The sequence below is a fragment of the Oncorhynchus clarkii genome, chromosome 5 (assembly GCF_045791955.1).
Source record: "Oncorhynchus clarkii lewisi isolate Uvic-CL-2024 chromosome 5, UVic_Ocla_1.0, whole genome shotgun sequence".
In the NCBI taxonomy this organism is placed as follows: domain Eukaryota; kingdom Metazoa; phylum Chordata; class Actinopteri; order Salmoniformes; family Salmonidae; genus Oncorhynchus; species Oncorhynchus clarkii.
In genome coordinates, this window is record NC_092151.1 from 46742636 (window position 1) to 46766362 (window position 23727).

Genomic DNA, 23727 nt, shown 5'->3' on the forward strand with positions numbered 1-23727 from the left:
TTAGGTTCTGGTTTTACACATCAGCTGACTTAGAGTAATGTTCTAACAGACTTTATGATCAGATGTGACCGTATATGTATTTGACCTTAAGTTACAGTAACAGCTTGCTGAAATGGTAGGTGTTTTCTGATTGTACAGTACAAGCTTATTTACATTAGTGAGGCACGTAAGAGGAGTGGGTGTTTTCAAGTGGTAGTGCTGGGAAACCGGAGTTAGCCAATGAGAGTTTTGAGACGTATAAAATTGTACTCTAGTTCTGTTTCTAAGAATGAGTGTGTTGTGACTATGCTAACTTGACAGTAGAGGGCACAGTAGACTGATGATGACAACTTCTCATTTCAGAGAATTGTCCAGAGTACCACAGTGCTGTGGTATTGAATTGACCAACATTTTCTTGCTCTCTCGCTCTTTCACTCTCTCTCTCTTGTTCATTCTCCCTCCTCTACAGTGGTAACTCCAAGCTGTTGGAAGAGGCTGTTATTCCCCTGGCCAAGATCCTGAGTACGTCTTATGTTTGTTGGTTTGAGTTTTATACCTGCCTGATAGATATACATACATACGTACACACACACACACACACACACACACACACACACACACACACACACACACACACACACACACACACACACACACTACATTCGGAAAGTATTCAGACTAGAGGTCGACCGAGTATGATTTTTCAGCGCCGATACCGATTATTGGAGTACCAAAAAAAGCCGATACCGATTAATCGGACAATTTTTATATATACAGTGGGGCAAAAAAGTATTTAGTCAGCCACCAATTGTGCAAGTTCTCCCACTTAAAAAGATGAGGCCTGTAATTTTCATCATAGGTACACTTCAACTATGACAGACAAAATGAGGAAAAAAAATCCAGAAAATCACACTGTAGGATTTTTAATGAATTTATTTGCAAATTATGGTGGAAAATAAGTATTTGGTCAATAACAAAAGTTTATCTCAATACTTTGTTATATAACCTTTGTTGGCAATGACAGAGGTCAAACGTTTTCTGTAAGTCTTCAAAAGGTTTTCACACACTGTTGCTGGTATTTTGGCCCATTCCTCCATGCAGATCTCCTCTAGAGCAGTGATGTTTTGGGGCTGTTGCTGGACAACACGGACTTTCAACTCCCTCCAAAGATTTTTTATGGGGTTGAGATCTGGAGACTGGCTAGGCCACTCCAGGACCTTGAAATGCTTCTTACGAAGTCACTCCTTTGTTGCCCGGGCGGTGTGTTTGGGATCATTGTCATGCTGAAAGACCCAGCCACGTTTCATCTTCAATGCCCTTGCTGATGGAAGGAGGTTTTCACTCAAAATCTCACGATACATGGCCCCATTCATTCTTTCCTTTACACGGATCAGTCGTCCTGGTCCCTTTGTAGAAAAACAGCCCCAAAGCATGATGTTTCCACCCCCATGCTTTACAGTAGGTATGGTGTTCTTTGGATGCAACTCAGCATTCTTTGTCCTCCAAACACGACGAGTTGAGTTTTTACCAAAAAGTTATATTTTGGTTTCATCTGACCATATGACATTCTCCCAATCTTCTTCTGGATCATCCAAATGCTCTCTAGCAAACTTCAGACGGGCCTGGCCTTGTACTGGCTTAAGCAGGGGGACATGTCTGGCACTGCAGGATTTGAGTCCCTGGCGGCGTAGTGTGATACTGATGGTAGGCTTTGTTACTTTGGTCCCAGCTCTCTGCAGGTCATTCACTAGGTCCCCCCGTGTGGTTCTGGGATTTTTGCTCACCGTTCTTGTGATAATTTTGACCCCACGGGGTGAGATCTTGCGTGGAGCCCCAGATCGAGGGAGATTATCAGTGGTCTTGTATGTCTTCTATTTCCCAATAATTGCTCCCACAGTTGATTTCGTCAAACCAAGCTGCTTACCTATTGCAGATTCAGTCTTCCCAGCCTGGTGCAGGTCTACAATTTTGTTTCTGGTGTCCTTTGACAGCTCTTTGGTCTTGGCCATAGTGGAGTTTGGAGTGTGACTGTTTGAGGTTGTGGACAGGTGTCTTTTATACTGATAACAAGTTCAAACAGGTGCAATTAATACAGGTAATGAGTGGAGGACAGAGGAGCCTCTTAAAGAAGAAGTTACAGGTCTGTGAGGGCCAGAAATCTTGCTTGTTTGTAGGTGACCAAATACTTATTTTCTACAATGTGATTTTCTGGATTTATTTTTCTCATTTTGTCTGTCATAGTTGAAGTGTACCTATGATGAAAATTACAGGCCTCTCTCATCTTTTTAAGTGGGAGAACTTGCACAATTGGTGGCTGACTAAATACTTTTTTGCCCCACTGTATATATTTGTAATAATGGCAATTACAACAATACTGAATGAACACTTATTTTAACTTAATATAATACATCAATAAAGTCAATTTAGTCTCAAATAAATAATGAAACATGTTCAATTTGGTTTAAATAATGCAAAAACAGTGTTGGAGAAGAAAGTAAAAGTGCAATATTTGCCATGTAAAAAAGCTAACGTTTAAGTTCCTTGCTCAGAACATGAAAACGTATGAAAGCTGGTGGTTCCTTTTAACATGAGTCTTCAATATTCCCAGGTAAGAAGTTTTAGGTTGTAGTTATTATAGGACAATTTCTCTCTATACCATTTGTATTTCATATACCTTTGACTATTGGATGTTCAAAACTTTAGTATTGCCAGCCTAATCTCGGGATTTGATAGGCTTGACATCATAAACAGCGCAATGCTTGAAGCACAGCGAAGAGCTGCTGGCAAATGCAGGAAAGTGCTGTTTGAATGAATGCTTACGAGCCTGCTGCTGCCTACCACCACTGCCTGTCAGTCTGCTCTATCAAATCATAGACTTAATTATAATAACACACAGAAATACGAGCCTTAGGTCATTAATATGGTCAAATCTGGAAACTATCATTTAGAAAACAAAATGTTTATTCTTTCAGTGAAATCCATAAGTCTAAATATTGCGGTTACATTGCACAACCTTCAATGTTGTGTCATAATTATTGAAAATTCTGGCCAATTAATTACGGTCTTTGTTAGGAAGAAATGGTCTTCACACAGTTCGCAACGAGCCAGGCGGCCCAAACTGCTGCATATACCCTGACTCTGCTTGCACAGAACACAAGAAAGTGACACAATTTACCTAGTTAAAATAAATTCATGTTAGCAGCCAATATTAACTAAATATGCAGGTTTAAAAATATTTACTTGTGTATTGATTTTAAGAAAATAAATTGATGTTTATGGTTAGTACACATTGGTGCAACGATAGTGTTTTTTTTGCGAATGCGCTTGTTAAATCACCCGTTTGGCGAAGTAGGCTGTGATTCAATGATAAATTAACAGGCACCGCAACGATTATATGCAACGCAGGACACGCTAGATAAACTAGTAATATCATCAACCATGTGTAGTTAACTAGTGATTATGTTAAGATTGATTGTTTTTTAGAAGATAAGTTTAATGCTAGCTAGCACCTTACCTTGGCTCCTTGCTTACCTCGCAAAATAGGTAGTCAGCCTGCCACGCAGTCTCCTCATGGAATGTAATCGGCTATAATCGGTGTCCAAAAATGCTGATTACCGATTGTTATGAAAACTTGAAATCGGCCATTCCGATTAATCGGTCGTCCTCTAATTCAGACCCCTTGACTTTTTCCACATTTTGTTACATTACAGCCTTATTCTAAAATTAATTAAATATTTTTTTCCCCTCAGCAATCTACACGCAATAGTCCATAATGACAAAGCAAAAAAAGGTTTTTAGCAATCTTTGCAAATGTAGAAAATAACTGATTACAGCCTTGAGTCTTCTTGGGTATGACTACAAGTTTGGCACACCTGTATTTGGGGAGTTTCTCCCATTCTTCTCTGCAGATCCTCTCAAGCTCTGTTAGGTTGTATGGGGAGCATTTTCAGGTCTCTACAGAGATGTTCGATCGGGTTCAAGTCCAGGCTCTGGCTGTGCCACTCAAGGACATTCAGAGACTTGTCCAGAAGCCACTCCTGCGTTGTCTTGGCTGTGTGCTTATGGTCGTTGTCCTGTTGGAAGGTGAACCTTTGCCCCAGTCTGAGGTCCTAGGCGCTCTGGAGCATGTTTTCATCAAGGATCTCTCTGTACTTTGCTCCGTTCATCTTTCCCTCTATCCTGACTTGTCTCCCAGTCCCTGCCGCTGAAAACCATCCCCAAAGCGTGATGCTGCCACCAGAATGCTTAACCGTAGGGATGGTACCAGGTTTCCTCCAGGACAACGACCCTAAGCACACAGCTTGACATTCAGGCCAAAGAGTTCAATCTTGGTTTCATCAGACCAGAGAATCTTGTTTCCATTGTGTTCTTGGGGACCTTCAATGCTGCAGACATTTTTTGCTACCCTTCTCCAGATCTGCACCTTGACACAATCCTGTCTCTGAGCTCTACGGACAAGTGCCTTTCCAAATCATGTCCAATCAATTGAATTTACCACAGGTGGACTCCAATCAAGTTGAAGAAACATCTCAAGGATGATCAATGGAAACAGGATGAGCTCAATTTAGAGTCTCATAGCAAAGGGTCTGAATATTTATGTGAAAAATGTATTTCTCTTTTTATTTTTACTACTTTTTAATGATTTTGGACACACCTACTCATTACATAGTTTTTCTTAATTTTTTACTATTTTCTACATTGTAGATTAATAGTGAAGACATGAAATCATGTAATAACCCCCCAAAAAATCTAATTTATTTTAGATTCTTCACAAAGTAGCCAACCTTTGCCATACATACATACATACATACATACATACATACATACATACATACATACATACATACATACATACTGAACAAAAATATTAACTAGATTTTACTGAGTCATATTACATTTACTGTTCATATAAGGAAATCAGTCAATTGAAATCAATTCATTAAGCCATAATCTATGGATTTCACATGACTGGGAATACAGATATACATATGTCGTATTTAGTGTGACCACCATTTGCCTCAAGCAGCACAACACATCTCCTTCGCCAAGAGTTGATCAGGCTGTTGATTGTGGCCTGTATAATAATGTTGGCCCACTCCTTTTCAATGGCTGAGCAAAGTTGCTGGATATTGGCGGAACTGGAACACGCTGTCGTACATGTCAATCCAGAGCATTCCATACATGCTCAAGGGGTGACATTTTCAGCTTTTCAGCATTTTCAGTTTACAGTTTACGTGCATTATCATGCTGAAACATCAGGTGATGGCGACGGATGAATGGCACAACAATGGGCCTCAGGATCTTGTCACGGTATCTCTGTGCATTCAAATTGCCATCGATAAAATGCAATTGCAATGCAATTGTGTTCATTGTCTGTAGCTTATGCCTGCCCATACCATAACCCAACCGCCACCATGGGGCACTCTGTTCACAACGTTGACATTAGAAAACCACTTGCTCACACTTTGCAGTTTTGAGGCCGGTTGGATGTATGGCCAAATTATCAAAAATGACGTTGGAGGTGGCTTATGGTAGAGAAATTAACATTAAATTCTATGGCATCTGCTCTGGTGGACATTCCTGCAGTCAGCATGCCAATTGCACACTCCCTCAAAACCTAAGACATCTGTGGTATTGTGTTGTGTGACAACACAGCATATTTGAGTGGCCTTTTATTGTCCCCCAGTACAAAGTGCACCTGAGTAATGATCATGCTGTTTAATTCGCTTTTTGATATGCTACAACTGTCAGGTGGATGGATTGTCATGGCAAAGGAGAAATGCTTACTAACAGGAATACAAACCTATTTGAGAGAATTAAGCTTTTTTTTTCTGGGATCTTTAATTTCAGCTCATGAAACAGTACCAACACTTTACATGTTGCGTTTATATTTCTGTTCAGTATAGATTATTGATGTAATGTGTGTCAGAATCACCAAGCAGGTATTTTAAATACAGTGTACTGTGTCTTCCTCTCTCCTCTCCGGTCTGCCCCTCCTACAGTTGAGAACAATCCCAGAACAGGGAATTTTGGAGCCCTAGTGAGAATATTCCTTGGAAGAACCAAAGAGTTGAAAATATCCACAGAATGCCAAGAGTGAGTACTATGTGTAAAACCAAGTAACAAGTGCTGTTCCAAGAACAAGTGATGGGATGGGAATCAGTGATCTAAATTGAGTAGTTCAATAATAAATAGACCTACGCCCTGTGTTGTATGCTTATGTTTAAATCAGTGACTGGGATGAAATGTTCATGTAGACTTAGAGTTTGGGACTATGACATGGACAGTACAATAATTAATATGTTGTGTTCTGTACTCATGATTTAGTGGTAATGCTCTAGCAGAACCATTGACTTTTTACATTTCCCATGGGAATCCACCAAAAGGTATAGTTTGGGCTGTGTTGGTGACAAACCCAACCGCACTCTGGATGGGAGATCCAACTCATCCAAGTTGAAATCCAGATGATCTGATAAGTGTTTCATTCATAAACCTGAGGGTGGAGTGAGTTAGTCAGTTATCCCTCCCTATTCCTCTCTTCAATCTGGTTTTCCAGTTTTACCCACATAATTGGAGGCGTATTTGCATTGTGCATGGGTCATTTGCATTGTGCTGTGATTCGCTCTGGTCATGAACTCCATGGGATTTTGTCACCGTAGTTGGATTGGAAGTGGCCTTCCGGTGAGAGATCCCGCTTATGGTCACTTGTAAGAGAAGAGGAGCAGCTGTCAAACCTCTAGTAAGGCAAGAGAGACACCAGCGATTCTCAGACACCAGCTGTCAGACTTCCAGTAAGTAAGAGACATCAACTGAAACTTCATAGTAATTAGTGGAATAGGGGCGGCTCTAAGTTTACCAACTAGATCTGGTGGACCAGATGTGTGCGGTGGTGGAAAGGTGTCTGCATGGGAAAACTCTGGGAGAAAAACATTCAAACATCAAAAATGACAAAATGTGAAGCTATTGATGTTTGTGTGAACTGCAAGGCTACGCTGGTTCTCATAGAACTGTGTAGGTCATGCCACTCGTAAAATGGTGGGTGTCCTCACAAGTCTTCACATACAACCTTGCCACAGTTACAATAGAAGCTAGTAGTAACTCACAAAATATAGGAAACACCATCATAACGTGTCTTAATAGGGCGTTGGGCCACCACAAACTGTCAGAACAACTTCAGTACTTCCTGGCATAGATTCTACTGGAACTCTGGAACTCTATTGGAGGGAGGCGACACCATTCTTCCACGATAATTTCCATCATTTGGTGTTTTGGTGGTGGAAAATGCTGTTTAAGTCACTGCTACAGAATTTCCCATAAGTGTTCAATTGGGTTGAGATATGGTGACTGAGACACACACACACACACACACACACACTGGTTCGATACTGTGACCAAAACAGTCTCATTTGATGTAATTTGACTTGGCAGTGCGACACACTTTTTAAAATTGGTTTTAAGGGTGCCAGTGGAAAAAATGTACCTGGTCACATTAGTTTTTGGTTCACAATTTGCTTATTTTTGTATTATATTGATTTATTCAGTATTCTGAAATTGCCCAAAAATCAACCAACTTTCTGATGAGCCAACAGCAGCATGGAAATGCCCGTCTGTGTGTGTCAGGACTCCACATAGCCTACAGGGTTGCACGCTGGCCCGAGGAGGTTTTAGAAACCCCAGTCAATCATCCCTTGTCAGTAGCCAGTGTTAAAAAAATATTGTAATAATGCTATTTTTAAATCTAGGCTATGTAATTGTTTAATAAATATGTTAGTTCATTATGTTGATTATTTATCACGTGTGCTGTACACATATAGCCTATAGGTAATCTACCCGGCAGAGAGAGCGCGCAGCTCTCAAACAGGTGCTTGGAGCAGCTTAACGAAGACTGACAGCGGTAGGGGTAGAAAGGTGGTAGGAAAGATGTTCCAAGTTATGATATCTACCAGTAAATGCTAAGGCAAGAATGGGTGAGCAGAGTAACTTCAAAGTATTGTATTTCTACCTAGCAGAATAATAATAATTTGCATCAATCCAGTGGCAATTAGTTTTGAAAACTCCATGTGTGCTACAGAAACACCGCTAGCCAAACACAACTGTCTGGCTGGTGTGCACCTGAATTAAAGGGTAACTACAAAGTTTTTTTTCTCCCCCAGACTTAAAAAATGGTCCCCTGATGTGGTTGAAGCATTGTTGTGGATTTAGAACGTCCGGTTTTGTTTTTCCGATTTAGAAAGTGTGATTTTTGAGAATGAAAACCTGAAAAAATGGTGGATTATGCCCTCTAGAAGATTTAGGAGAAAAGAACACATGTCACTGTGAAATCTGCAGTAAATGCATTTTGCACTATATTTTAAGTCTATTTTCTTTGCTGTTACAGTAAATCTATCCAAATCAATGTTAGAACACAATGGCATGCTAATTTAAAGATGGCTAGTCATAATTAGCCTGCTTCTGTATGGAATGCAGGTGCATTATGGGACTCGGGCCAGGTCATTATCATTTTTTAATTTAAAAAAAAATGGATCTACCAAATCATGTGCTGGTTTCACCAACTGAAAAAGTTGGTAGCACTGGTAGTACAAGTTAGTGTTGAACCCTGCACACACACTCTTGTGTCCACATATGCTCCTTTGAGACCTCTCTTCCAAAGTCACTAAGATCTCTTCTAGCCATGGTAGACAAAATAATGGGCAACTGGGCATGTTTATACATGACCATTATGGGATGTTAATTGCTTAATTAACTCAGGAACCCTAACTCTGTGGAAGCATCTGCTTTCAATATACTTGTTTTCTTTATTTTATTTTGGCAGTTACCTGTATTACTTCGGTCATAATATTGACTTGAATGTGTATTTATGCGAGTGTTGGTGTGCTTATTTAAAAGTAATGCAGTTGCTTTGGTCATGTATTGGCTTGATTATAAGTTTTGGTTAGTGTGCTGGTTAGTGTGCTAAAATGAACTGTTGGGACATGCCTTTGGTCATAATATTGGCTTGTATGTATGTTTTTATGTTAGTGTTGATTGGTGGGCTTAAATGAACTGGTGGTACATGTGTGTGACCAGAAATCAGAGGCTCATCCTTCCTTCCTGACTGTCATGGCTGTTGTGACTGTCACTGTGAGAGGCTGCTCTTTTCCTCAGTGGTAGTCAAGGCTGCTGCTACGTCTCTATAGCGGATGTGTCGCAAGTCACGACTGGTGTCACAACTGTTGTCACCTGCTGTGACTTGTTTTTGTGAGTGTCTGCTTTGTTGGTGTTCTTATATGACCTGGTGAACACCAGAGATCAGAGCAGAGGCTCATCCATTCTTACTGGCTGTGGTAACTGTCTGACTGTGAGAATAGACAATTAGTCAAGGCTACTGCGTGTCTCTATAGCGGATGTGTCACGAGTCATAACTGCTGTCTCCCTGAAGGGGCCAATCAGTCTGAGGACAAGCCAAGGGGCCACAGGACATCTCTATGTCACAGGATGTCCGCTGTCTGTAGCCTTGACAAAGCCACCTAGCCACCAGTTTTTATTACAGGGTTGTTTACTATGTCCATAGTTTACTATGTCCACTATGTCTCCCCCCAGTCTATAGATAGTGGTACTACGGACTTAATGCGATTATCCAACCAAATCAGTTTAAGTTAACAATGAGCATATTTGACACAATGGAATGAAAGTGCCTGATTTTCATGTTTAGTATTTGTGTTAATTACAATGCCTAGATTTCTCTTGTCTTGATAAAGGAAAAATACAAATCTCAACCAGTGAATAATCTTCATCTTCTTTTTCCCCCCTTTCCAGTCAGCTGTTCATCTGGCAGGCCCACAATACTTTGTTCATGATTCGCTGCCTTCTCAAAGTCTTCATCAGGGAGATGACAGAGGAGGAGCTGCACTTACAGTTCTCCTACCAGGAGAGGGTGCCAGGCTCCTGTGGTGAGTGAGAGAAATCCCTTCATCCCTCGCTTCAGACCTGTTTTCCTTTATCCATCCCTCCACGCATGCACACGCACACACATGTGTCCCTCCACCTCCGCATCCATCCCCCTTTTCAATACTGAAGCACAGCCAGGACAGTGTGTCATTGCAGACGGGAGAGTGGAAGAGAGCAGTTAGTGTGGGAATTGGGAAATGTGTCTCTTTTTATAGTAAAACCAGTGAGGAAAAGAGTAAACATCTTGATCAAGTAAAAGATTAGGAAATTATGTGAGTTACTCTGAGGTAAATGGTGAATTTCACAGAACACATACAGAGATTGACAAAGTCTTAAACATACAGTCTGAAGCACAGGAGGCTGCTGAAGGGAGGACGGCTCATAATAATGGAATGGTATCAAACACATGGAAACCATATGTTTGTGTTCGATACCATTCCATTTATTCCGTTCCAGCTGGTCCTCCACAATTTAAGTTGCCACCAGTCCCCTTTGGCCTGAAGGTGCCACACAGTGACCTTCGGTTGTTATGGCTGGCTTTTTCTTTCATTTATCCCTTTGCCAGTAAGAGTAAATTATGGGGGGAGACAGGGTATTTGTTTTACTCAATGCCTATGAGCAAGAAATTATTTACGCTGATCACATATCCTAGCTAACCATCTGAGTGAATTTAGTCTGATGTGATGGTGAGGAAATCATCTTGTATAGTGGGAATTTTTTTGCTTTTCTGTAAAGCCAAGGAGAGAAAGGGGTAAACATCCTAGTTTGTATAGTGAATTATTGGGAAATGACATTGTGTGTGTTACTTTGACCTATGAAAAAGAAAACAACATTTGCACAGAGTGCACACACACCAGGATTTCCATTAGGAAAATGTGGTGCTGTGCAACATGACATAACAGGTCATTTGAGAAATTTACCATTGGGTGTGTAACCCATTTGGGCGTCCGACCACAATGCTCAGAATGACAGAAGTCACATTTCGATTATGGTGAATCATTTTAACAGAACATGTAATGAAGCAGCCAACAAAACATAATTTTCAAACATTTGCCAAAACTCTATTCTAAACAGCGCACCTGATGAGAGCGGTTCCATATGTATCAAAATCTCCATTCAAAACTTAGAAAGAGGGGGAATCTAAAGATGCATCAACAAGGATGGGTTTCTAATATGGCTAGGATTGTGGCTTTGGCTTCTGGACAAGGAAAGAAAGTTAATATGAAAAGTCTTTCATAAATTTGCCAAAGTTATATAATTACTCCTGTCTATACAGAAATAAATCAAATCATTCAAATACTTCACCAGAAAGCGTAATTTAGCGACAGCGGAATCAAGGATCTATATTTAATTTTCTATTGTTTTTGTTGTTGTTGCTGATTGTTTCAAGCCACAAGCTTGTAGGCCTATGCCTATTTGGGAGGCCCGCAATTTGGGCAGAGCAAGTGGCAATAGACCTAGCAGAATACTGAGTTGTGGCTGTCAGTGAAAAGCATCTAAAATATGTGTGAAGATAATGTCTTGAGTATAATTTGAAATGTTGAGACAAGAAGAAGGGTAGGGGTGTGTGACGAAGATATAGACGAGTCTCAGCTGTCTCCCGCCAATTCTTGCGCATTCATTGTTTAATTGTGTGAATTGTTTGCCCTTTGATTGTTTATTTTTTTAAATTCCCTGTTACATGTCACCAGTAGTAAATGTATGTAATACGGAATTTATAAAAATAGTAGTTCAAGACGTATAGAAAGGGAGGTAGACGTGCTGAGTGGAGAGATGAATGCAATTGAAAGAACCTAAATTTATCATATTTTCTGCAGTTTTTATTTGTCGACTTCATGTATTTTGTTTTAGTTGACAATGGAAGTTCTAGGCCTACTGCTGCATCGGCCTATAGACTGAGTTCAAAGCCCTCATTTCTATAACCGCCAATGGATCGCAGTGTATCAATGTGTCCATATGGCAGAGGCTGGTGCTCTCACATTAGTTTAATTGAAACTTTTAGATTTTTACCATTTTAATTCAGATTTTTATGATTTACCAGGTGACAATGATTTTGACAAACAAAAATTTTATTATTGAAATTAAACTGTTCCACAAATGCGCATATGAAAATCATAACTGGCACGCAGATCGGTAGGATAAATGGTAGGATAAATGATTCGCTACTCCAAACTTGAAATTAACACGCCGCCTATGAAGTCTTTATAAAATAATTGCATCCACTTTTCCATGGTCGGATTTGCCTATAGGCTACTTTGAAGCAAGGTATGACATGCCTCATAATATGAAGTAAAACATTTAGGTTTCAAACAATTAAGTAGGCCTATGTTTTCAAAATGCGTACTGCCTCTAGCTCATATTGTGAAGTGCTGGTGACACGCTGATAGCCTGTTGCTTGCACTTAAATGATGAATGGAGGCATGCTTCAATTAGGTTACCAGTTGACAAATAAAAATAGTAGGCCTAGCTATTTTTAATCGTGGCCTTGAAAACAGATTAACACGATTGCATTTAGAATGCTTGTACATGAATGGGCTTATAAAAGCATGTTTTACTTCAGCAGCATCCTGCTGAGGAGCTGCAGGAGAAATCCCGCTCAAAATAGACTCTTTATGCTGTACACGTGTGATAGCTGTGTTGATAAATGATATGGGCTACATGATGACTAACAAAGATACACAAACGCCTATTTAACCTGTAGACGATAAGCATGACGGGTGGCAGGGTAGCCTAGTGGATAGAGCGTTGGACTAGTAACCGGAAGGTTGCAAGTTCAAACCCTCGAGCTGACAAGGTACAAATCTGTCGTTCTGCCTCTGAACAGGCAGTTAACCCACTGTTCCTAGGCCGTCATTGAAAATAAGAATTTGTTCTTAACTGACTTGCCTGGTTAAATAAAGGTACATTTTTTTTTTTTTTTTTTTGCCTCCACTAGTATTTTTCCATCAATTAATAAAAAGCATTATTTTGCAATTACATTTTTTTTCCTCCCGGTCATTTTGGTCGGCAGCAGTTTTATTTTTTTGGCTTTTCATTTTTCTTATCGTCCGATAGCCAGCTAATGGAAACCTTAATGTTGAGACTGATGTCTTAATCACACACACTCTGAAGCTGCTACACACTTAAGCCTATGTGAACTGTGGTTCCTTCATTCATCCCTTTGCCAGTTCAGTCACTCCATTTCCTCATCTGGTATTGTCTTCAGTGGCTGCTGGGTAGGTCACCCTTCCAGAGAGAGGGGGAGAGAGAGGGAGACGTGGAAAAACGGCATCACATCCCATCATCAGAGTTAATATCGGCTCTGTAGTCTAGATTGGGTTCCCATTTAAGCCCTTGGCTCCCAAGGGTTGGACTGACGTTGGTGGGAAAAGCTGGAGAAGGGAAGAGAGGGGGACATTAGTGGGAAGAAAAGACAGGGAAGAGGGAGGAAGGGAGGGACGTTAGTGAGAAAAGATGGGGATGTTAGTAGGACAAAGATAGAGTGGAGGGCTGGAAACGCTTAATTGGAAGTTGTTGGAGACGGAGGAGGAGATGGTGCCAACAGGCTGTCTTCACCCTCCACTGTCTCTCTTTCAATCCTTCTCTCTCCCTGGAGGGGGAGAGAGAAGGAGAGGGATGGAAGAAGGAAGTGAGAGATAGAGGAGAGAGAGGGATTTCAATGGCGTATTGCTAGGAGTTGCAGAAACCAAAACTGAGACAGAGCAGTTGTTTTTATTCTTGTGATTTATGTTGTTTCTCTGTTGGTGTTCACAGATTGATACTGTAAATGTGTAGACAGGGAATAGTATTTTAGTCACAGGAGATTAAACATGGAGAGAGTAACGTTGAACATGTATAATGCATTATAATAGTGTTTGCTACTTTTGTTCATTACAAGACCCATTTGAAGTGTAAAGATATCAAAACATATAATATATAGCATAGATATACAGCATAGACTGTGTGATATTCAGGAACCTCTGTATTCAACCCTATCAGGTAAACACTGTATGAACATTTGCCATGATAAAATGATGTACAAGAGATGTTTCATCCCTGTTGGCTTTGCCAATGAACATAGACTAGTCTAGTGTATGTACACTCACTTACTAGGTACACCACACAGTTCACAAAAATGAATCGCCCCCAAACACAGTCACGTGGCCGTGGCTTGCTGAAAAAAGCAGGCAGACCGGCATCGAGACATTCATTTACTGTTTGATTGAAAGTTAGAATAGTCAAAAGGAGTGACCTAAGTAACTTTGAGGGAGGTGTGATCGTCGGATCCAATATCTCAGAAACTGCTGCTCTCCTGGGCTTTTCACGCATGACAATGTCTAGGGTTTACCGAGAATGGTGCAACAAACAAAAAACATCCAGTCAATGGCATTCCTGTGGGCAAAAATAGCTCATTGATGAGAGAGGTCGAAGGAGAATGGAAAGAAGCGTGCAGGCCACAAACTGACAAATAACAGCGCAGTACAACAGTGACGTGCTGAACGGAATCTATGGGCTATAGCAGCAGTCGACCAGACCGGGTTCCACTCATATCAGTTAAAAACAAGAAGTGGCTCCAGTGGGCTAGCAATCACAAACAGTGGACTATTGAGAAGTGGAAAAACATTGCCTTGTCCTGCGAATCCTGCTTCCTGTTGCGTCATGCTGATGACAGAGTCAGGATATGGTATTCACAGCTTGAGTCCATGGACCAATCCCACCTGGTGGTGTGACCAACACCCCTGTGGAACGTTTCTGACTTGTAGAATCCATGTGCTGTAGAATTCAGGCTGCTCTGGAGGCAAAGGGGAGTCCGACACAGTACTAGATGGGTGTACCGAATAACCTGGCCACTTAGTGTATCAATCAGTATCAAGGCCATGCGTCCTATGGAGCCTTCCCACTGTGCCTTGTGTTCTTCTTATGTGTTTCTGTTTGCCTGTCAGCTTGGGTTGCACTCACCACAGCTTCCCATTGAACCCAAATGGACACAGTGGTCTTTTTACTGTGGTAAGGGAGTGATTTTAGCTACTGGCTGATCTAATTGAAACTGGGGTGAAAGCAGAAACAGGCTAGGTAATTGGCTTAACCCCAGTCTCTCTCTCGCTCTCTCCAGACACAGGGAGCGAGGTACTGCTGGAAGAGCTGATGTGTAACTTCATACACCTGGTGGTGGAGGTTCCCCTGCTGTGAGTATACCTCTCCTGGGGGAATGGGGTAAGGTGGTTAGAGGAAATGGCATAAGGTGGTAAGAGGGAATGGCATAGAGGGAGGGGAGCAGATTGAGGTGTGGTGAGTCTGGACCCTCTGTGACGACCTCCACATGCTTTAATGAGTACACAGACAGTGACAAGTGAAAGGCCAGCTCTACACACTACAGCTTCTCTGCGCCTACTATATCATCAGTTAGACTCGTAGCATTTTATACCTCTCCCTTTTTCATATAAAACTTGACACCATAATCTGGTCCTAATGGCACTGTCTGTTGAAGTATCAGTGGTGGCTTTGGACCCCAGACAGGGGCAGATGGTGGTAGACCGAGGTAATATGATCCTGTGTCCTGCCCCATCTCATTGAGCTCCACTGTGAATGCACAAGGTCCTCTGATGTCACACCAAGGACACCGTCTTTTGTTTTTGTCTTTCTATTCACCTACTCATCTTGCATCTCTGAATGTTTGCCAGCCTCTCTCTCTTTCTCTCTTTCTCTCTCTCTCGCTGTCTCTGTCTCTCTCTGTCTCTGATAGAATAGAGGTCTCTGGCAGAGGTTCAGAGGCAGAGGGTCACTGGATCTCTGTGTTCCCATTGCAGTGCAGTCTCATGGTCCATCTGGTGGGGTGGACACACTCCTTCTCTCACTCCCACACACACCCACACACAGTGAGGCGGTTGAGAGACACTGAGGGTTAGTTAGGGAGGGTCAAAGGGAGAGGCAGGCGGTAAGGGGAGAGGAGCCCCTTGGATGGCTGGATTACAGTCCCCTGTTTGGGGGTGGGACATGCAGCCAATGCCCTGGGGAGGGAGCAGGGAGAGCGGATGGTCAGTGTGCATCTTCAGCGGCATTCCAAATAGCACCGTATTCCTTATATAGTTCACTACTTTTGATCTGAGCCTTACGTCTTTGCTGTGCTGATTGGGCATTTCGCTCCAGCTCAGGGGCTTTGTTGAGTTCTGTGTCGCCGGGCTGGTCGTGGTGAGTCGGCCCAGATCTGGCCCGGCATTGCTGGTGGCGCTGGTGTACATTTCAAAGGCATTTCTCCGCTACTCCTCTGTCTTCGCCTTTGTGCCTTTCCAACAGGCAGCGGTGTGTGTGCGCGCACACACATGCTTATGCCTGCGCCTGGATGTGTCTTTGTGTGTAAGTTCATCAAACAGTCAGCAGTACACTCATTTCTATGTCTATTTCTTTTGCCTTTAGTTTTCATGGTCAACATTTCTATGACTTTTTATTTAGGCCTGGCTACACCTATTATTTAGCCATGCCATTCACTTCTGAAGGTCTGTCAATGTGCCTGTGCTGAAAGCATGAGTCTCCTCCTTTGTGTGTGTCGTGAGTATGGCCATGCTCCAGGCCAAGACTGCCTCTCTCCCTCACACTCAATATAAAAGCATCGGCATGACGATCTCCATGTCCCATGGAATGTTCTCTGGACTTCCTTGTCTTCCGTTCCTCCTCCATGTGACCGTCATGCCTAGAACCTATGAACCGTGATGATGATGAGGATAGTGATTGAGGAGTGCATGACGGTAACCTTACTCTGAGTTGAACACACTCATACACACTTTGCTATGTAAGTGTCTTATTCAACTCTCCTTGTAGTAACTCGATCAAAGGCAAAAGGAGGACTGACGGATGTTATTACTCTTGTTTACATGAGAGCCATTCCAAGGCAAAGGTTGGTTGAGGTTTGAAAGAAATGATTGACAGAGGTTTGAAACAAACACGTCTCTCTGTCTCTGTTCAGCATTTCATTCCGTTCTTCATTGTTTTGAAGCTCCACAACGTCCTTTTTTTCTTTTCGCTTTGTTGCCGTCGGCCCGTTTCCTATCTACGTGCTCCGAGTAGAGATGAGAGGGACAGAAAGCCTGACTTTTGGTAGAATTCAAGAATGTATCCCATTTTTAAAAACATTTAAGAATGTTTAGAAAAATATTTTGAGAGTTGACCAGTGATGTACTGCAGCAATCAATATATGATTGATTGATTGAACTCCTTTTGTTTAGGATCCATCACTTGTTATCGCCATTTATCCAATAAAACAATGTAGGCCTGACTAGAACAGTCACCTAGGACAGGCACGCACCATTTGGAGATGTTTTCCATGGTAGCTTGTGTTACACTGAAAAAGAAAATAAACATCTAAAGGGCACAGATGTTTTATATACAGTACAGACTGTATAATCTGTGTGTGCCAGTTGGTCTGATTAACGCCAAGAGGAACACTAGATCAATTCCTCCCACTACCTGTGTGTGTGTGTGGTGGGGGGGACACAAGGGTGTTGGTGGTGTCAGTTGAATAGCCCCCCACTCTGAGTACAGTGGTAAAAATAGAACCCTGAAAGTGAAAGGCATCTGTGGCGTGACATCACAGGCTGCGGAACTGGAAGAGCGGGGGGACAGGAAGGAGAGGCACAATGGGGGGTTCAGAGTGTGAGAGACAGGGATCAAGAAAGCGAGAGTAGGAGGGACAGAAAAAGAGAGGAAAGACTGGTGGTGACACTGATGCTCAAAGACTATGGGTCTCTCTCTCTGTCATGACCAGTGTCACTAGACATATTAATCATATCACACAGAGGTACTCAATCTGTTAGTCACTGCATGTGGGCCAATTCATGAGATGAGAGAGAGCAGCTTATGTCCTCCTCAGTACACACCAGTTTCATTCAGAATACTATGTTCCATGTGTGTTTCCTGTCAACTGTACAGGCTTGAGCACAAGATGTTGAATACGTATTTTCAACCCCCCCCAAACAAATATTTTCAATGTCTTGGTGCTTATAGGCTTTGTGCAGCACGATCACCAAATTATATGTCTATTTAACACAGTGTGTGTTTCTCTCTCTCTCTCTCTCTCTCTCTCTCTGTGTTACAGGGACATCACGTACAGTATCCTGTTTGAGGCTGTGACCACCATGCTGGTGCTGCTGTCCTACCAACTCTTTCACAAGGAGATCCTGAGAGACGGACTCATCTACCAGTACCTGATGAAGGGGCGATGGTGAGTGGAGAGATGGTGACGCGCACACACATACACACCCGACTGTGAGTGAAGGCATTTGAATGAAATCAAATACTATTTCAATCCAGGTCTGCTACTGTATATACTTAAACACATATGGGTCTGCGACTGTCGTGACGCCTTCCTCGTTCACTCTTATTCGGCATAATCACGACCTAAAAGTAACCTTGGCAAGCGAGTCTCTACAATGACACAATCACATGATCCTAACTAAGAAACTTTAGCAGGAGTCTCCATGAGTCCTTGGAAACAGCTAGCTACATGTTACAGATTGTTCCAGACAGGGTTCCGAGTAACATTATCAAGGTCCGAGTAATGTTCTCACGTTCCACGGAAAGTGGTCCAGCCAAGATGTCGGTCTCTGCCACTAAGGAGCCAGTTATCTCCCTGGTGGGTCTGGAGGAGTGCATCCCAAATGCTACCCTATACCCAATATAGTGTACTACCTTTGGCCAGGGCCAATAGGGACAGACCCTACTCTGTCTGAGGTTCAGTGGGAGGCTGGCCAGGGCACACAAGAAAGCTGAGCTTCTGCCTCAGCCAAAAACAAGGCCCACAAAAACAAACACCAGTTGTTTTTCTAAGCGCTCCACTTCCCTCGGTCTCGCGCACATGCAACACACATGCAGCAGGCTAAATCTATGACGTTAAAATGCCAATTTACTCTTCGCAATCCACCCTCTCATTAGCCCAGACAAGCTATTTATAAACTTGATCTCCACTGTAAAAAGCATCTAGACATTATCTCACTATTCCTTTTATACTAACATTTAATTTTCAACAGCAGAGATTTGTATAAATATTGCTGTCTGTCTCTTCGACATTTACAGCATTCTATCAATATTCAAATTCGATCTCCAGCTGTCCCATAGTAATGAACGTGTTGTGAGTCGAGACGAGACAGGCAGGCAGCGTTTCCCAAGCATTCGGGGTCATGAATCAGCTGGCATAGTTTTTATGGATATATACAAAGAAATGTTAATTGAAAATAAGGTACAGGAAACAAATTGCAGCTAGTTTGCGGTCTTTCCAGCTTCAGTTTTTAATGATTGTTAGCTGTGTTGTTGGCTAGCTTCTCTGAACAACAGTGTCCTGACGAGAGAGCACATTTTCTATGCCAGGCGAAATCGCGCCTCATTAGCTCATTGTTATGGATGTATCCAAATAAATTTATCTAGAAAACAGCTTAAACAGATGCAAATGAAGTTACTTTGTAATTCTGGCTGAACTTTTTGATGTGACTAAGTTAGCCGTAGTTGGCTAGCTAGCAAGCAAGGGATAAGAACCTTGCCAGCTAGTATGGCAATGGAACATTTAGTAAGAACGACTGGGTCGCGTCCATTGATACAGAACAAAAAGACTGAACAACTGGTTTGTGTCTCTAGCAATCGAACCAATAGAGCGAGCAACCAGCCGGCTTGGGTAGCAACTCTAGATTTGTGTCGGGACTATATCTTGTGGAAGGATGAATAAATTCATCAAAATAACTTTTTAATTAAAGTATTTAGATCATTATTTGAATATGTTGGTAACTCGACTTTTGTCTCAGGCCTAACAACACCCGTGCCAATATATCCTCCAAACACTGGCCTCGGGGGCATTATCACTTAAATGATGAGAATGTGATAACATGTAATAACATACCTGTCATGCCCATCTATTGCTAGCAGGTCTACTGGGTTTCTCTGTGTCAGTAGTGGTGTGTGGCTAAAATCACTGGGAAGCAGAAAGAAAATGCCATATTACCATCTAAGTGTTCTGATAATTGCGTTGTTTGCTCTGTAATCTGTTAGTTGATATGCCTTGCGACCGTGATCTATAGGTCTAAAGGCCGAGACCATAAGAAGACAGTTGCAGAATAAATTCAACCACACCTTTTGTTTCATCACAAAACTGGAGAGCAACCTCTGTCCATTGAAGTCCACAAAGCATATTGCATGTAACAGTTACATGACCTACAGCATGGTCAGGCAAGTTTTAATGTTTCCGACATTTTCGGACCACTAAACAACTATTGATATAGAACCACGGAGAGTTACCGCAAGTCACAAAGAAAACAGGAGCTGCCTCCACTTTTCCAGCACCATTTCAACATCATAAAATCACCTATGCGTAGTATAATACAGTATAATATAATGACAACTGAAAGATGCCAAAACCGATTTAGTCCATTCAACTTAAGCTAAATATGTAGCTGTCTATGGTTCTGATTTCTGTGTGTTGAACTTCCTTCTTCTCAGGGCAGGGGTACAATTAATAAATGAATGGTTGGATCAGAATCACCAATATATTAATTGACCAGTACGGAGAATTAAGTAAAACCACAAGCCCAAATAACTATCATGGCTAATTTAGGAATGAGCTTATTTTAGCTAGCCACCGGAAGAACACAACGAGATGCAACAATTCAAGTTGTTTCTCTCAATGCTGTTGATGCGATTTGATAGGAATGATGCCAAATCCAAACTGGCTTCCCTTGACACTTTATTTTGGTGCATCAGGACCATTCACAGTTGAGCTCACTCAGTTTAGCTCAACGGTGATTGGCTCTTATTTCACACTTTTTTTGTCAAGGGCTCGCTGGCTTTCCTTGCATTCAATGCTACAGGCGGCAACAATGTCATACTCTTTTAGACCAGACAGCATCAGATAGAGATGGCTTACACATACAGAGACAGAGGGGCACTGTTGTGCTCGTTCGGATGCTTTCTCCGGTGAGACACATTCAACCTCTTGCGAATTGAATGAAAATTATAAAACACAGAGAGACTAAAGATACATTATTTTATGTTTTTATATTTTTTCTTGGATACATTTTTTGGGGAAGCCTGGTTTTCATTTGGCATCCATGAATACAAGCTGCTGGCTTGTGTGTTGACTTAGTGTCACTAATTGTCTCGTTGTCTATGTCTCATCCTCCCCAGTTTGTCCCTGACCAGTCTGTTGGTGAAGACTCTGCTGTATAACTTCATCAGACAGGAGAAGTGTCCGCCTCCTGCCACACACATCTTTGAACAGCAGTCTGACAGAGGAGGCCTGCTCTACGGACTTGCCTCGGGAGTAGCAAGTAAGTAACAACAGGTGCACAGACAGACAGGCAAATTACTTATACACACACATACTTTACCAGACAAAAGTTTGGACACACCTACTCATTCAAGGGTTTTTCTTTATTTTTACTATTTTCTACATTGTAGAATAATAGTGAAGGCATCAAAACTTTGTAATAACACATATGGAATCATGTAGGTACCAAAATGGTGTTAAACAATCCAAATATATTTTATATTTGAGATTCTTCAAAGTAGCCACCCTTTGCCTTGATGACAGCTTTGCACACTCTTGGCATTCTCTCAACCAGCTTCAACTGGAATGCTTTTCCAACAGTCTTGAAGGAGTTCCCACATACAGTATGTGACCGACCAGCTCAAATCGGTCTTATGTAGCAACATTTTAAATGTTTTTTTTTTACATTGGATAAAAGTAGACTCAGAGCTACAAAATGGTATATCATACTCTAAATCAAATCAAATCAAATGTATTTATGTAGCCCTTCATACATCAGCTGATATCTCAAAGTGCTGTACAGAAACCCAGCCTAAAACCCCAAACAGCAAGCAATGCAGGTGTAGAAGCACGGTGGCTAGGAAAAACTCCCTAGAAAAGCCAAAACCTAGGAAGAAACCTAGAGAGGAACCAGGCTATGAGGGGTGGCCAGTCGGCTTCTGGCTGTGCCAGGTGGAGATTATAACAGAACATGGCCACGTAGTTCAAATGTTCATAAATGACCAGCATGGTCAGATAATAATAATCACAGGCAGAACAGTTGAAACTGGAGCAGCAGCACGGCCAGGTGGACTGGGGACAGCAAGGAGTCATCATGCCAGGTAGTCCTGAGGCATGGTCCTAGGGCTCAGGTCCTCCGAGAGAGAGAAAGAAAGAGAGAATTAGAGAGAGCATACTTAAATTCACACAGGACACCGGATAAGACAGGAGAAGTACTCCAGATATAACAAACTGACCCTAGCCCCCCGACACAAACTAATGCAGCATAAATACTGGAGGCTGAGACAGGAGGGGTCAGGAGACACTATGGCCCCATCCGATGATACCCCCGGACAGGGCCAAACAGGAAGGATATAATATAACCCCACCCACTTTGCCAAAGCACAGCCCCCACACCACTAGAGGGATATCTTCAACCACCAACTTACCATCCTGAGACAAGGCCGAGTATAGCCCACAAAGATCTCCGCCATGGCACAACCCAAGGGGGGGGCGCCAACCCAGACAGGAAGATCACATCAATGACTCAACCCACTCAAGTGACGCACCCCTCCTAGGGACGGCATGAAAGAGCACCTATAAGCCAGTGACTCAGCCCCCGTAATAGGGTTAGAGGCAGAGAATCCCAGTGGAAAGAGGGGAACCGACCAGGCAGAGACAGCAAGGGTGGTTCGTTGCTCCAGAGCCTTTCCGTTCACCTTCACACTCCTGGGCCAGACTACACTCAATCATAGGACCTACTGAAGAGATGAGTCTTCAGTAAAGACTTAAAGGTTGAGACCGAGTTTGCGTCTCTCACATGGGTAGGTAGACCATTCCATAAAAATTGAGCTCTATAGGAGAAAGCCCTGCCTCCAGCTGTTTGCTTAGAAATTCTAGGGACAATTAAGAGGCCTGCGTCTTGTGACCATAGCGTACGTGTAGGTATGTACGGCAGGACCAAATCAGAGAGAGAGGTAGTAGCAAGCCCATGTAATGCTTTGTAGGTTAGCAGTAAAACCTTCAAATCAGCCCTTGCCTTGACAGGAAGCCAGTATAGGGAGGCTAGCACTGGAGTAATATGATCAAATTTTGGGGTTCTAGTCAGGATTCTAGCAGCCGTATTTAGCACTAACTGAAGTTTATTTGGTGCTTTATCCGGGTAGCCGGAAAGTAGAGCATTGCAGTAGTCTAACCTAGAAGTAACAAAAGCATGGATACATTTTTCTGCATTTTTGGACAGAAAGTTTCTGATTTTTGTAATGTTACGTAGATGGAAAAAAAGCTGTCCTTAAAACAGTCTTGATATGTTCGTCAAAAGAGAGATCAGGGTCCAGAGTAACGCCGAGGTCCTTCACAGTTTTATTTGAGATGACTGTACAACCATTAAGATTAATTGTCAGATTCAACAGAAGATATCTTTGTTTCTCGGGACCTAGAACAAGGATCTCTGTTTTGTCCGAGTTTAAAAGTAGAAAGTTTGCAGCCATCCACTTCCTTATGTCTGAAACACAGGCTTCTAGCGAGGACAATTTTGGGGCTTCACCATGTTTCATGGAAATGTACAGCTGTGTGTCATCCGCATAGCAGTGAAAGTTAACATTATGTTTTCGAATGACATCCCCAAGAGGTAAAATGTATAGTGAAAACAATAGTGGTCCTAAAACGGAACCTTGAGGAACACCGAAATGTACAGTTGATTTGTCAGAGGACAAACCATTCACAGAGACAAACTGATATCTTTCCGACAGATAAGATCTAAACCAGGCCAGAACTTGTCCGTGTAGACCAATTTGGGTTTCCAATCTCTCCAAAAGAATGTGGTGATCGATGGTATCAAA

At 42.2% G+C, this 23727-nt stretch overlaps 1 protein-coding gene across 2 annotated transcripts in view; it reads left to right on the plus strand.

The window, feature by feature from the left end:
• LOC139408941 (dymeclin-like) overlaps nt 1-23727 on the plus strand; it is a 147586-nt gene that overhangs the window by 16217 nt on the left and 107642 nt on the right. The window contains exons 3-8 of one of the 2 annotated variants that reach the window (XM_071153441.1): nt 449-501; nt 5982-6075; nt 9775-9908; nt 14999-15071; nt 17975-18100; nt 21046-21188. In XM_071153441.1, coding sequence (XP_071009542.1) covers nt 449-501; nt 5982-6075; nt 9775-9908; nt 14999-15071; nt 17975-18100; nt 21046-21188 — 623 coding nt within the window. Of the gene's footprint in view, nt 1-448; nt 502-5981; nt 6076-9774; nt 9909-14998; nt 15072-17974; nt 18101-21045; nt 21189-23727 lie in introns of those variants that run through there. The other variant, XM_071153442.1, reaches the window with a different exon arrangement.